Genomic DNA, 13,201 nt, shown 5'->3' with positions numbered 1-13,201 from the left:
CCCTGGGATCATCAAGGGAGAAGAGCACGAGTGGAATGCAGGACCTTATCCAGAGAAGCAGCGACACCTACACCGGAGATAGAGGCAGAGATAGGGTCACAGAGAGAGGGAGCAGCCGAGGACTCTAGATTCATGGGAAGAGAGGGACAGAGAGCTGGCGGCCAGGAGGCAGACTTGCAGAATGTGCCCTTTGGTGGTGTAAATTATTATATATGCCTGAGTGCTTTTTAAAAAAGAGTTAAAGTGGATAGAGAGAAACACTGGTAACTGATGGTACATGGAGGGGATTATAATCATCGCAATGAAACAGGTGCATGATTTGTTGAATGAAAACTGATGATCTGCCCTGTAACCTTTTACTCAATCCACAATTAAAACCTTAAAAAAACAACAACAAAACTCTCCCCCCACCCACAATGCCAGCCTTGTCATGAGCCACATTATAAATAACACAGCAGTTGATTCACATCCATGAGCAAACCCGGTTGAGTCACATTTGGGGGAGGGTAATTAGTTAATGATTAGCTGCTAAGAGGCTGGAATAGAATCCTGGTGGCACAGTGGGTAAGCGCTCGACTGCTAAATGAAAGGTGGTATGATTCCACCAGCTGCTCTGCAGAAAACAAGATGTGGTGGTCTGTTTCTGGGAAAATAAAGCAACCCAGCCCACTATGTTGAGTTGATTCCACCTCCCAGCAACCACGTAGGACAGAGGAGAACTGCTCACAGAGTTTCCAAGTCTACACGTGGCTACAGATGCAGACTGCCACATCGGCCTTCCAAGGTGTGGCAGGTGGGTTTGAACTGTAGACCTTTCGATTAGCAGTCGAGCATTTTCACCATGGCACCACCTGCAAAGATTACAGTCTTGGAGCACCCACTGTGTTCTGTAGGGTCGCTGAGTCAGAATCCACTGGACCAACAGCTACAACGGTAACAAGGGGCTGGAATGTGTGGCTTATATCAACCAAGACACAGCCGAGGTTCAGTTGGGCTGAGAAAACCCTGGGATTACTTAGGATGACCTATAGTCTCTCCAACAACCTTGTGGAGCTGTCTCCCATAGATGATCAACAGTTAGCAGGTGGTTTCGGGCGGACACCTCAGTGGACAGTACCTCACACCAGCCGTGACCTTGGCAGCACCAATCCTCCGTGGCCAGCCTCGTGGCAGGAGGTGGGTGCTGGCCGGACACTGGGCCCCACAAGCCCTCATCCTCTCTAGTCAGCTGGGCATGTCAAGTCATGATGTCAGTTTCCCGTCCACAGAGGATGTCTATGCTGGACTGGAGTCAGAATGCTCCCCACGCATGTGTTGGGTCCAGATGTGTTCTTCAAACTAAAAATGTATCATGTTAAACAGTCCAAGACCATCTGCATACCAAACCCATGAAAGGAAACACAACCACATTCTTGGAAATGTAATTGAGGTGGTTATGTGTCACCCCATGACAAGGCACCCGCCCCCATGATCCAGGGAAGCTGGAGGCTATCTGTGGGACACATAAACTCTATGCAGAGCAGGGTTCTGAGTATGTGAACCAATGACAGAACGAGGCGAAAACCTGACCGTTTATTGTGGTAAAATACATTTAATAACCATGCCTCTGAGACCAGAAGAAATCTATGGTGCCCAGCTACCACTACCAACTGCTCTGAAAGGAATCACATTAGAAGTTCCCGGGTAGAGTGGCAGAAAATGTGGAACAAAACTCGGAATTCTTAAATTATATGCATATATAACAAAACATTTGCCAGTTTAACTCTTTTCACACGTACAATTTATTGACATTAATTATAGTCACTACACCACGACATCATCATGACCATTTCCAAACGTTTATCTTCACCTCAAACAGAAACACAGCCTTCAGTAATAAGTCTCCCCACCTCTCCTCCCCTTGCCGCAGCACCTGGTAACCGCTAAGGAGCTATGGATCTTATGTATTTGCCTATTCTAGGTGTGTGGGTTCAGTTCCAGAGTTAGCATTGTAATACAGCGAGTCACAGAGGACATTTTTGGTTTCTTAGTTCATATGAAAGTTACATTTACACTATACTTAGTCTAGTAAGAGAAGTGCGTGGTTCCATGCTATAAGCACTGGACTGTAAGCCATAAAGTCAGCAGTTTGAGTTTACCAGCCACTCCGTGGGAGAAAGATGAGACTTTTTGCTACTGCAGAGATTGTCCCTCTCAGAAACTCTATGCAGGGCCGCTCTGAGTCGGAACTGACTCGACAGCACTTAACAACAACAACAGGCCTAGTAGGTGTACAATTCTGTTCTGACTCATAGCGACCTTATACAGGGTTACCAAGGAGCAGCTGGTGGGTTTGAACTGCAGACCTTGTGGTTCAAACTGACCTTGCAGTCCAGAGCTGATCCTACAACACCACACCAGGATTCCAATGTTGTTGTTGTTAGGTGCCATTGAGTTGGTACCAACTCATAGTGATCCTATGAACAACAGAGCAAAACCCTGCCCAGTCCTGGGCCAACCTCACAATTGTTGCCACGCTTGAGTCCATCGATGCTGCCACTTGGCTAATCCATCTCGCTGGGGGTCTTCCTCTTTTTCTTTGACCCTTCACCCTACCAAACATGATATCCCTTTCCAGTGACTGGTCCCTCATGACAATATGTCTGAAGTATGAGAGATGAAGTCTGGCCATCCTGGCCTCCAAGGAGCACTCTGGCTGTACCTCTTCCAACACAGATCTGTTGGTTCTTTTGTCTAGATGGGTCTGGTGAAAGGAAATGGGGATAGGATTCTTTTGATTCAATTGTGAATAATTGTTATCATGACTAATTGCAACTGTCACAACTATAAAAGGTAGAAGATCTGTAACAAAAAGGGGGGAGTAGTTAATCTTACAGTCCAGGAACAGAGGACCCTAGGACCATCAAGGGAGAAGAGCATGAGCGGAATGTGGGACCCTATCCAGAGAAGTAACCACACCAGAGATGGAGGCAGAGATGAGGACTTGGAGAGAGTGAGCAGCTGAGGACTCTAGATTCACGGGAAGAGAAAGGCCGGGTGCTGGTGGCCAGGAGACTGGCTTGCAGAGTGTAGCTTTGGGTTGTTCAAATGATTATATATTCCTGAGTGTTTTTGTGTACATCAAAAACAAACAAACGAAAAAAACAAAATCCAAAACAACAAAAGCACCCAGAGGGAGTAGAAACAAATACTGTTAAATGATGGCAGGGACTGTGATCATTGCAATGAGACAGAACATGACAGGATGAGTGTAAACTGATGTTCTCCTGTGTAAGCAATCACTCAGTTCACAGTAAAAGCGTTTTTAAAAGAAGAAAAGCAAGGAAGTGCATGATTTGCTGAACATGAAACTGATATTCTGCTCTGTTAAACTTCACAACAAAATGTTAAAAACAAAAACAAAACAGCATCTTCATGATCATGGAGTAGGCAAAGGGCTAAATCAACAGGCTCCACACAGTCCTATCCACTAAACATGGATAACTTGGGTAATGTGGATTGTATTAACATTAAGGGCTTCTGTTCACCCAAGCCAGGTGAAAGTCAACCAGAGATGGGAGCAGTTACTCACATACATCTACCTGATGGCGGACTCGTATCCAGAATCAATGAATAAAAACCCCTAGTCCCTAATAGAAAAGATTCAGACAACCTAATACACAAAAAAAAGGATGGGCAAAACACGCGGACATGTCACAAAAGAGGGAATCTAAATGTTGTTGTGAAGTGCCGTCGAGTCGGTTCCGACCCATAGCGACCCTGTATAGGGTTTCCAAGGAGCCACTGGTGAGCTTGAACCACGGACCTTGCAGTCTGGCGCATTAACCCATAGCACCACACCAGGACTCCGGGAATCTAAATAGACATAGGAAAATCAGTCCGATCTCATTAGTCATTAGATAAATGCAAACTGCAACTCCCTTCCCATATGGCTGAAGGTCAAGGGAGACGAAAACAGTGCTGGCAAGGGTACGGCCACCTGAATACCTGAAATCATGCACTTTGCTGGTGGGAATGTAAATTGGCACCACCACTTTGGAAAAGTATTTGGGCACTGTAGGATCAGCACTGGGCTGTGAACCACAAGGTTGGCAGTCCAAACCCACTAGCTACTTCTTGCTATGAGTCAGAACCGACTCTACAACACTTAACAACAACAACACTAAAGGTGGACATATGTAAATACATGCATACTTAGAACTCAGCAATTCTATACCAGGATACTCCAACAGAAATGCATTTCTACGTGTACTAAAAGACACACACTAGGAACTTCTGGTGTGGCATTATAGGTTAAGCACTGGACTGCTAACTGCAAGATTGACCATTCAAACCCACCAGCCACTCCTGGGAAATTCTACAGCGGGCCACTATGGGTCGTGGCATCAGCATTAGAGGAAGGCTCATTAATAACCTGCGATATGCAAATGGTACAATCTTGCTTTCTGGAAGCGAAGAGGATGTAAAATACTGATGAAAAGCAAAGACATAGATTGTACCTCAATATAAAGAAAAGAAAAATCCTCACAACTGGACAATAAATACCATGTTAAATGGATAGGATTTTGAAGTTGTCAAATATTTCATTTTGTTTGGATATGTAATCAACACTCATGGAAGCAGCAGCCAAGAAATCAAATGGATAATTGCATCAGGCGAATCTGCTGCACAAGACCTTGTTAAAGTCTTCAAGAACAAAGACATCAGTTTGAGGACTAAGGTGCGCCTGACCCAAGCCATGGTATTTTCAATAACCTCACAAGCATATGAAGGTTGGACAGTGAATAAGGAAGACCGCAGAAGAATTGATGCACTTGAGTTATGGTGTTGGAGGAGAAGACTGAAAGTACCATGGACTGCCAGAAGAATCAACAGACCAGTCTTGGAAGAGGTGCAGCTAAAATGTTTCTTAGAAGCCAGGATGGTGAGACTTTATGACATCAAACATGCTGTCAGAAGGGATCAGCCCCGGGGAAGGACATTACACTTAGTACAGTGGAGGGTCAGCAAGAAAAAGGCAGACTCCAAACGCGATGGATTGTGACAGGGTCAGCCATAATAGGCTCTGGTGTAACAGCAATTGTGAGACTGGCGCAGGACCAGGCAGTATGCTATTGTATTGAGCAGGGTTACTATGAGTTGGAACCTACTCAACGGCACTTACCAACAACAGGACTATTGACAGCAGAATGAACCATCATAGACACCGGAAGCCACACAAACGCCTATCACCAAGAGGGTGGATAAATGAACCATGGCATTCCCACAACGAATACCACCAGAAGACTCATCCAAGATGACACCCAACAGCACAAGCGAATCTCACAGACAACGGCAACAAGTGAAGCTTTCATAAAAGACCCTGCATAGTCACACTTGTAGAAGGTGTAAAACCAGGCAAACTGAGGGGTAGTGAGGGGAAGGGGAAAAGGAATGGGGGTGTTTCTTAATCTGGGTGCCAGTGCCGTGGGCATGTCAGGGTTGAGAAAATTCACCAGGCTGCACTTAGGAAATGTTCACTTCTCTATGTTTCTGCACACCTTCATTGTCATCAAGCTGACTCGAACTCAGCGACCCTACAGAGCGGTTTCTAGGAAGCAGCCTGCCACGTCGTCCTCCTGTAGAGAGGCGGTGGGTTTGAGTCACCAGACATTTAGCTAATAACAGCTGAGTGGTTAAGCAGTGCTATCCGGGCTCCTTTATATTTATTTGTTGTTGTTGTTGTTTGGTGCCACTGAGTTGGTTCCAACTCAGAGCAACCCCGTATAGGGTTTCCAAGTAGCAGCTGGTGGGTTTGAACTGCTGGCCTTGTGGTTTGCTGTCCAGTGCTAATCCTACAGCGACATACCAGGAGTCTTCATATACACACAGAGAAACCCTGATAACGCAGTGGATTCAGGATGGGGTAATAACCAAAGGGTCAGCAGTTTGAACCCACCAGCTGCTCCATGGGAGAACAATGAGGCAATCAGCTCCCAGAAATATTTACAGCCTCTAAAACCCTATGGCTATGAGTCAGCACTGACTCCATGTCTCCTAACAATAACAACTAAACCCTCTGGGGGTGTTTCTACTCTGTTCCCTGGCGCTGCTAGGAGACAGCATCCACTCAGGCAGTAGCAGTGGGTTAAATACACAGGCAGATACTTATGTATAAAAGAAAAAGGCAAGAGAGACACAGAACCTGATCTAAAATAAAACAGAAACCAAGGCGCTGCATCCAAATTGCTTCATGTATTAGAAAAATTTAATAAGTACAATGAGTTGCTGAAATAAAAGCTCAAAGAAGAGATTTCTAAACATGGAATCAGTTCTTTTAGAAATGAATTTTTCTAGGAAAGGAAAATTGAAAAAAAAACTAAGGAATAAATTAGAGGCCCAAACAACATCATTAGTAAGTTAAAATAGCTATGAACAGTTTACTAAAATCAAAATTACTGCCTGGAAAGGACGGAAATTATTGCAGAAATGCTAAAGAGGAAAACAAAAATATCAGAGCACTTCAAGCGAAGTGAATGGATATAGGAGACAAAGGTGACCAAACGTAAGGGCAATTGGCATGGTGGCAGGACAACGGCCTTCCGAAGATGGCCATACCCTAATCCCTACCATTCCTGAGTAAGGAGCTCTGGTAGCATAGTGGTTACGAATAGGGCTGCGAACCTTAAGGTTAGCGGTTCAAAACTACCAGCTGTTCCACGGGAGAAAGATGAGGCTTTCTGCTCCCGTAAAGATGTACAGCCTCAGAAACCCTGGGTTAGCGGTTCAAAACTACCAGCCAGTCCACGGGAGAAAGATGAGGCTTTCTGCTCCCGTAAAGATGTACAGCCTCAGAAACCCTGTACAGGGTCGCTGGGGTCGCTGTGAGTCAGAACCGACTCCACAGCACATAACCATCACCACCACCACTTCTGAGTATGTTAGCTTACACAGCAAAGGGGAGTTAGGGCTGCAGAATGGGTGGCTGTGAGGTAGAATTGACTCAAAGGCCTCAGCTAACCAGGAACGCTGCTGCTGGTGTTATGGCTAAGTGTTCAGTTACTACCGGAAAGGTGGGCTCAAACCCACCAGCAACTCCATGGAAGAATGATGTGCAGTCTGCTTCCATAAAGAATAACAGCCTTGGAAACCCTATAGGACAGTTCTACTCCATCCAACAAGGTCACTAGGAGCTGGGATGCACTTGTCATCAGGTGAGGACGAGTCAGTTCTGACTCATGGAAACCCTGAGCACATCACAACCAAACACAGCCCGGTTAAAGCCTATGTACAACAGAACCAAACACGGCCCGGTTAAACCCTATGTACAACAGAACCAAACACGGCCCGGTTAAACCCTATGTACAATAGAACCAAACACGGCCCAGTTAAACCCTATGTACAACAGAACCAAACACGGCCCGGTTAAACCCTATGTACGTACATCACAACCAAACACGGCCCGGTTAAACCCTATGTACAACAGAACCAAACACGGCCCGGTTAAACCCTATGTACAACAGAACCAAACACGGCCCGGTTAAACCCTATGTACCACAGAACCAAACACGGCCCGGTTAAAGGCTGCGTACAACAGAACCAAACACGGCCCGGTTAAACCCTATGTACAACAGAACCAAACACTGCCTGGTTAAACCCTGTGTACAGCAGAACCAAACACTGCTTGGGTATGAGCCCATTGCTGCTGCCATTGTGCCAATCCATCTCTTTGAAGGTCTTCCTCTTTTTCACTGACCCTTCACTTTACCTAGCCTGATGTCCTTCTCCAGGACTGGTCCCTCCTGATACTATGTCTGAAGTATGAATAACCACGTCTGGCCATCCTGGTTTCTAAGGAGCACTCTGGCTGTACTTCCTCTAACACAGATCGGTTTGTTCGTCTGGCAGTCCATGGTACTCGTAATATTCTCATCTAACACCACAACTTAAATGCACTGATCGTCTATGGTCCTCCTTATTCATTGTCCAACTTTCACATGCATTTGAGGAGTTGGGATTAACTCAACAGCAGTGGATTTTGTTTCCTTTGATTAATCAGCTGATTTTACAATGGGTGAATTGTCCTAGATTATCAAGGTAGGTCCTTAAATGTGGATGTGGGCTGCAGAGGGGTCAGTGACAGAGGGATGTTACATGACAGAGACTTGATTGACCAGTGCTGGCTTTGAAGACAGACAGAAGGGGCCCTGGAGCTAAGGAATGTGGGGCCTATGGGAGCTAGAAAACACAAGAGAACAGATCTTCTCCTAGAGTCCTCAGACAAGAACGCAACACAGCTGACACCTTGGCTTTAACCCTCTGAAACCACATTGGCCTTTCTGACCCCCCGAGCTGTGAGTTAACAAACTTGTGTTGTTTTAAGCTCCCAAGTTTGTGGTTGCTTGTTACAGCATCAACAAGAAATGAAGACAGTTGGAGTCTCTGAAGTAGAAACACCAACATAAGATACTTCTAACAAAATATTCCTGAAACTTAAAAAATAGCTCTGATTAACTCTCACTGATTCAACGTAGAGTTGCATAGCTGATTATTGTAATACTGTCAATAAGTTGGACACCTATGGAGTCCTGGTGTGGCGCTATTAGTTAACGCACTGGACTGCAAGGTCCACTTTGAACTGGGAGGACTGCGGTTCAAGCAGCTGCTCCTTGGAAGCCCTATACAGGGTCACTAGAGGTTGGAATCCGACTCGACGGCACTGAACAACAACTGTTGAGTTGGGTTCCAACCCATAGGGTGTCCGAAAAGTGTCTGATGAGTTTGACCTGCCAACCTTGTGGTGCAAACAGACTTTGCAGTGCAGCGCATTATATATATGTATATCCACACTCAACCTCAGTTTGAATCATTAGGCTGGTGGTTCAAATTCACCGGCCGCTCTTTGGAAACCCTATACAGGTTCGCTATGAGTCGGCATCAACTCGACAGCATTTAAAAGCAATTATAATATAACATATATACATACATAAAATTGCTGGCTGTGTGCCACTGAGTCCGTTCCAATTATAGTGATGCTGAATAGGGTTTCTGAAAATGTAAATTTTTACAAGAGCAGAAAGTCTCATATTTCTCCTATGGAGCAGCTCAGACTAGCAAGCGTAGTTCATAATTCCCTATACTACTGAGGCTTCACATATACATGTTGTTGTTGTTAAGTGCTGTTTAGTCGGTTCCAACTCAGTGACCCGGTAAAGGGTTTCCAAGGAGCAACTGGTGGATTTGAACCACTGATCTTGTGGTTGGCAGTCTACTGTTTATCCTATTACACCACACCAGGATTTATTCTCTCTCCCTTCAAACCCACCAGCTGCTCCTGGGAAACCCTATACAGGGTTGTTATGAGTCAGAACTGATTCAACAGCACTTAACAACAACAACCTATATATGTGTGTATGTTGTTGTTGTTGTTAAGGGCTATGGAGTTGATTCTGACTCATAATGACCCTGTATAGGGTTTCCCAGGAGCAGCTGGTGGGTTTGAATCCCCGGCCTTGCGATCCAGCATATTACTGTGCAGCACCACACCACGACTTGTATATCTATACACAAAAAACATTCAGTATTTGATACCCTGCCTGCCTGTGTACTGACCTACCTACCGATCTATGTAGTCCTGGTGTGGTCCTGTAGGATAAGCACTGGACTGATAAATGGAAGATCAGGGGTTTAAACTCACCAGCTCCTCCTTGAAAACCCTCTACAGGGTCATTATGGGTCAGAACTGACTCCATGGCAACACACCATTGTGCCAGTTGTTGTTGTTGTTGTTGTTAAGTGCCGTTGAGTTGGTTCCGACTATATAAGTTTAACCCAGTATAAGGTTTACAAGGAGTGGCTGGTGAGTTTGAACCGCCAACCTCTGGTTCAAACTGACCTTTTGATCCTGTGCATCTCCTACAGTGCCACACTAGGACTCCTAAGTCCTAAATTCTGCCCGACCGTTCTCCTTAAGACATCTACACATCTTGTTTCCCTGCTTGGGAGACTAAGGCTAACACAAACCCTCAGGTCTCAGGTCTTCCTGTCAAGCCCTTTGCTACTCAGAGACGGCCCCTCCTCCCCTGAACAGACCCAAATCTTCTCCCTCCTCCTTTGTCGTTGAGAGCAAGCTCACCTCCTGCAATGACCAGACCCTCTAATCTACACACAGTCCACTTCATACAAAGTCCCACACTCTCAGGGCAGGATTTTTCCTGTGACGTGTCCTCATACCCCCACCCCCTCCCATGTCCTCAGGTCAGGGGTCACCCAGGCTGGGTCTGTCTATCCACTGTCTGAGGGGTTGCCTTCCTCAGCAAGAAAACAGGCACCAACTGCAAACCCAGGATGCAGAAAGACTGGCCAAGCTCGGAACAAATGCTGCCACACTGGGACACAAAGCCTGGGGCCCCTCCCTAGTGGGTCAAAGCCTCCGGTAGTGCCAAGGCCCTAGCTCACCCCACAGGCACCTCCTCCAGTCTCCTGCACGATTTCTGCAGACAATATTTCCCTCTCCTTTTCTAATCCCTGGCAGGGCCCTCCTCACCTTGTGGGGATTTGCAGGACCCAGCTCCCTCAGGCAGCTCTAATCTCAAACTTCAGTGCACCCCAGCTGACTGCAGCCTCACTCCTGCCCTGCTGTGTGTGAGCAGAGCCTGGACACAAACAGCCTCTTCTGCACCCAGGCTGGGATCTGAAGCCACCTAGGGATCTTTCACACCCAGGCCTGCCCTCCAGGTGAGGAGCCCCTCAGATAGGTGGGAATCCTGGCGAAACCTCAGGACTTGCGTCCTAACGCCCGCGTGCCCGCCTCTCCACAGATCCACGCGCTGAGCCACCATCTGGACGCCTGCTTCTCAACGCTCTGCTCCAAACGTTCCGACGACCACGACTTTGGCCCAGACCCCAGACAGGCTCCGGGATGCGGCCGGCTTCCCTACCCCTATTCTGCCCACCGTCTAAGTCCGCCCAAGCCCAAGCTCTCAAAATATGTGTTGAGTGTGGCCGGGCCTCCCTGCTGGGTCTCTCAACAAACCCCCAATCAGTCCCCATGGCCACTCGGCCTCGTATCTGCCAACCCCGCGGAGCATGGTCCCAGCCGCAGGTCAGTTGCTTCCCCCGCCAGCCTCTCACCGCGGAAATAAATAGAGGAGACCGGTCCAGCCCTATCGGTCTGGAACCCCACGCCCTGCGCTCCTCGTCCCACGCCTCAGATACTGCACCCTTGCCCCTGCGCTCCTGTCCTAGCTCCTCGCCCCCAGCTTGAGCCCCTTGCCCCGGGCCCTGAGCTCCTAGTCTCATCTCATTCCAGGCCCTTGCTACATCTCGTGCGTGCCCTGCATCCTCAGTTCCTCACTCCGGATCCCCAATCCGCACCCCTGGTCCTGTGCCCCAAGTCCCAGCTCCTAGCCCCCAGCTCTGCGTTTCCCAACTCCGGCCCACGTACCCAGCTCTACACGCGGGTCATGCGCCCCGCGTCTCAGGCACATCGCTCCCTATCCTGGCTCGCATCCTCAGCCCTACAACCTCAGACACGAACCCTCGGCACCGTGCCCCCAGTCCCGACTCCCCGTTCTCGACCCGTACAACCGAACCTGCGCTGGGGGCCCTAGGTCCCCCGCCCTGCGCCCGGGGCCCCTCATCAGCAACCCCGGCTCGCTCACCTGCCGGGTGACCGTACGGGGACTCGGCGGCGCCGTCCTGCAGGCTCGCCAGGATTTCGCCCTTGCCCACGTCGCTGTCGCCCACTAGCAGGAACTTGAGCAAGAAGTCGTAGGCCCGCACCGGACTGCCCAGCCCGCTCATGGTGCCACGATCCGCGCCCCGCGCCATGCCAGCCCACGCGGAGCGGCAGCACCAGTCGGACTAGTCTCGGCTCCCGCACCACCCCCGCCGCGCTGACAGCCCGAGGCCCCGCCCCTCCCCTCCCCGCCATTGGTGCGCGGCAGTTGCTAGGGCGTCTGCACGCAGCGATTGGCAGGCCGGTCCCTCCGTCTAGGACTCGTCCCGCCCCTGGAAGGACGCCCACCCTCCTCCCCGCGGAGGAGGCTGCTACCACAGCCAATACCACGCCGTGGGCGGGGGAATGGGCGGGGCCCTAGATAGGCAGGGGGCAGGAGGAACTGCCTTCGAAGCCAATGGTGAGTCGGAGGCGGGGTCCCGATCTAACAAGAGCTGGGCGGAGGCGGGGTCCCAGGAAACAGGCAATAACGAGGCGGGGACTGAGTCCAAGGTGTGGTGGGGGTGGGGGAATGGAGGAGGGGTTTGTTGTTTACCCTCTGGAGTGGAAGCCTTTGGGATAACCCCTGCTCAGGGTCAGAGAGAGGGCTGTGACGCCGGGTAGGGGCAGGTCCGGGCGCGACCCGGGCCCCGGGGTTAAGTGCGGGCGTGCCCAGACCTTGGGCGGTACAGGCACCGATCCGGTGATGCCTTCTATGAATACAGAAGGTCAGCGAAAGAACCGGTGGAGGATGGACAAGGAGGAGGATGGGAGGCAGGTGCAATATTGTCAGCCCCACGAGTTGTTTTTGTTAGGTGTCATTAAGTTGGTTTGAATTATAACCCTATGTGTAACATAAGAGCTCTGGTAGCGTAGTGGTTATGAATCGGGCTGCAAACCTGAAGGTCAGCAGTTCAAAACTACCAGCTGTTCCGCGGGAGAAAGATGAGGCTTTATGCTCCTGTAAAGATTTACAGCCTTGGAAACCCTGTACAGGGTCACTGTACAGAATCAGAACTAGCTCCATAGCACATAACCAACCAACAACAGCACAACATATGAACATATCATATGCATTATTCCATACTGTATCATATGCATTATTCCATACTGTAAACATTATTTGCAAACACTGCTCGATTTAATAAGATTTTTCAGCTTCTTATTGTGAATTAGGGTTTACAGAGCTGATCAGTTTTCTATCTAACAATTCATCATCTGTTTTGCTTCATGTTGTCGATTCCTCAACTTTACCAAGCATAATATCATTCTCCAGAGATTGGTCCCTCCTAATAATATGTCTGAAGTATGAGAGACAAAATCTCCCCATCCTGGCTTCTAACAAGCATTCTGGCTGTACTTCTTATAACAAATATTCGTTTGTTCTTTTGGCAATCCATGGAACTTCTAATATTTGTCTCCTACACCATAACTAAAATGCTTCAATTCTTCTACGGTCTTCTTTATTCAATGTTTAATTTTCACATGCAGATGAGGCGATCG

At 48.4% G+C, this 13,201-nt stretch overlaps 1 protein-coding gene across 2 annotated transcripts in view; it reads right to left on the bottom strand.

Annotated features, from left to right (window-relative positions):
- The window catches only part of RAB40B (RAB40B, member RAS oncogene family), a 36,844-nt gene extending 25,031 nt beyond the window's left edge, over positions 1 to 11,813 (bottom strand). Inside the window, exon 1 of one of the 2 annotated variants that reach the window (XM_006869476.1) lies at positions 11,643 to 11,813. In XM_006869476.1, coding sequence (XP_006869538.1) covers positions 11,643 to 11,811 — 169 coding nt within the window. In that variant the 5' untranslated portion in view covers positions 11,812 to 11,813. The remainder of the gene's footprint in view (positions 1 to 11,642) is intronic. The other variant, XM_006869477.1, reaches the window with a different exon arrangement.
- Positions 11,814 to 13,201: the final 1,388 nt, after the last annotated feature.

The sequence above is a fragment of the Chrysochloris asiatica genome, unplaced genomic scaffold, assembly GCF_000296735.1.
Source record: "Chrysochloris asiatica unplaced genomic scaffold, ChrAsi1.0 scaffold00132, whole genome shotgun sequence".
Lineage (NCBI taxonomy): Eukaryota > Metazoa > Chordata > Mammalia > Afrosoricida > Chrysochloridae > Chrysochloris > Chrysochloris asiatica.
This window is presented reverse-complemented; position numbering and strand designations above follow the sequence as displayed.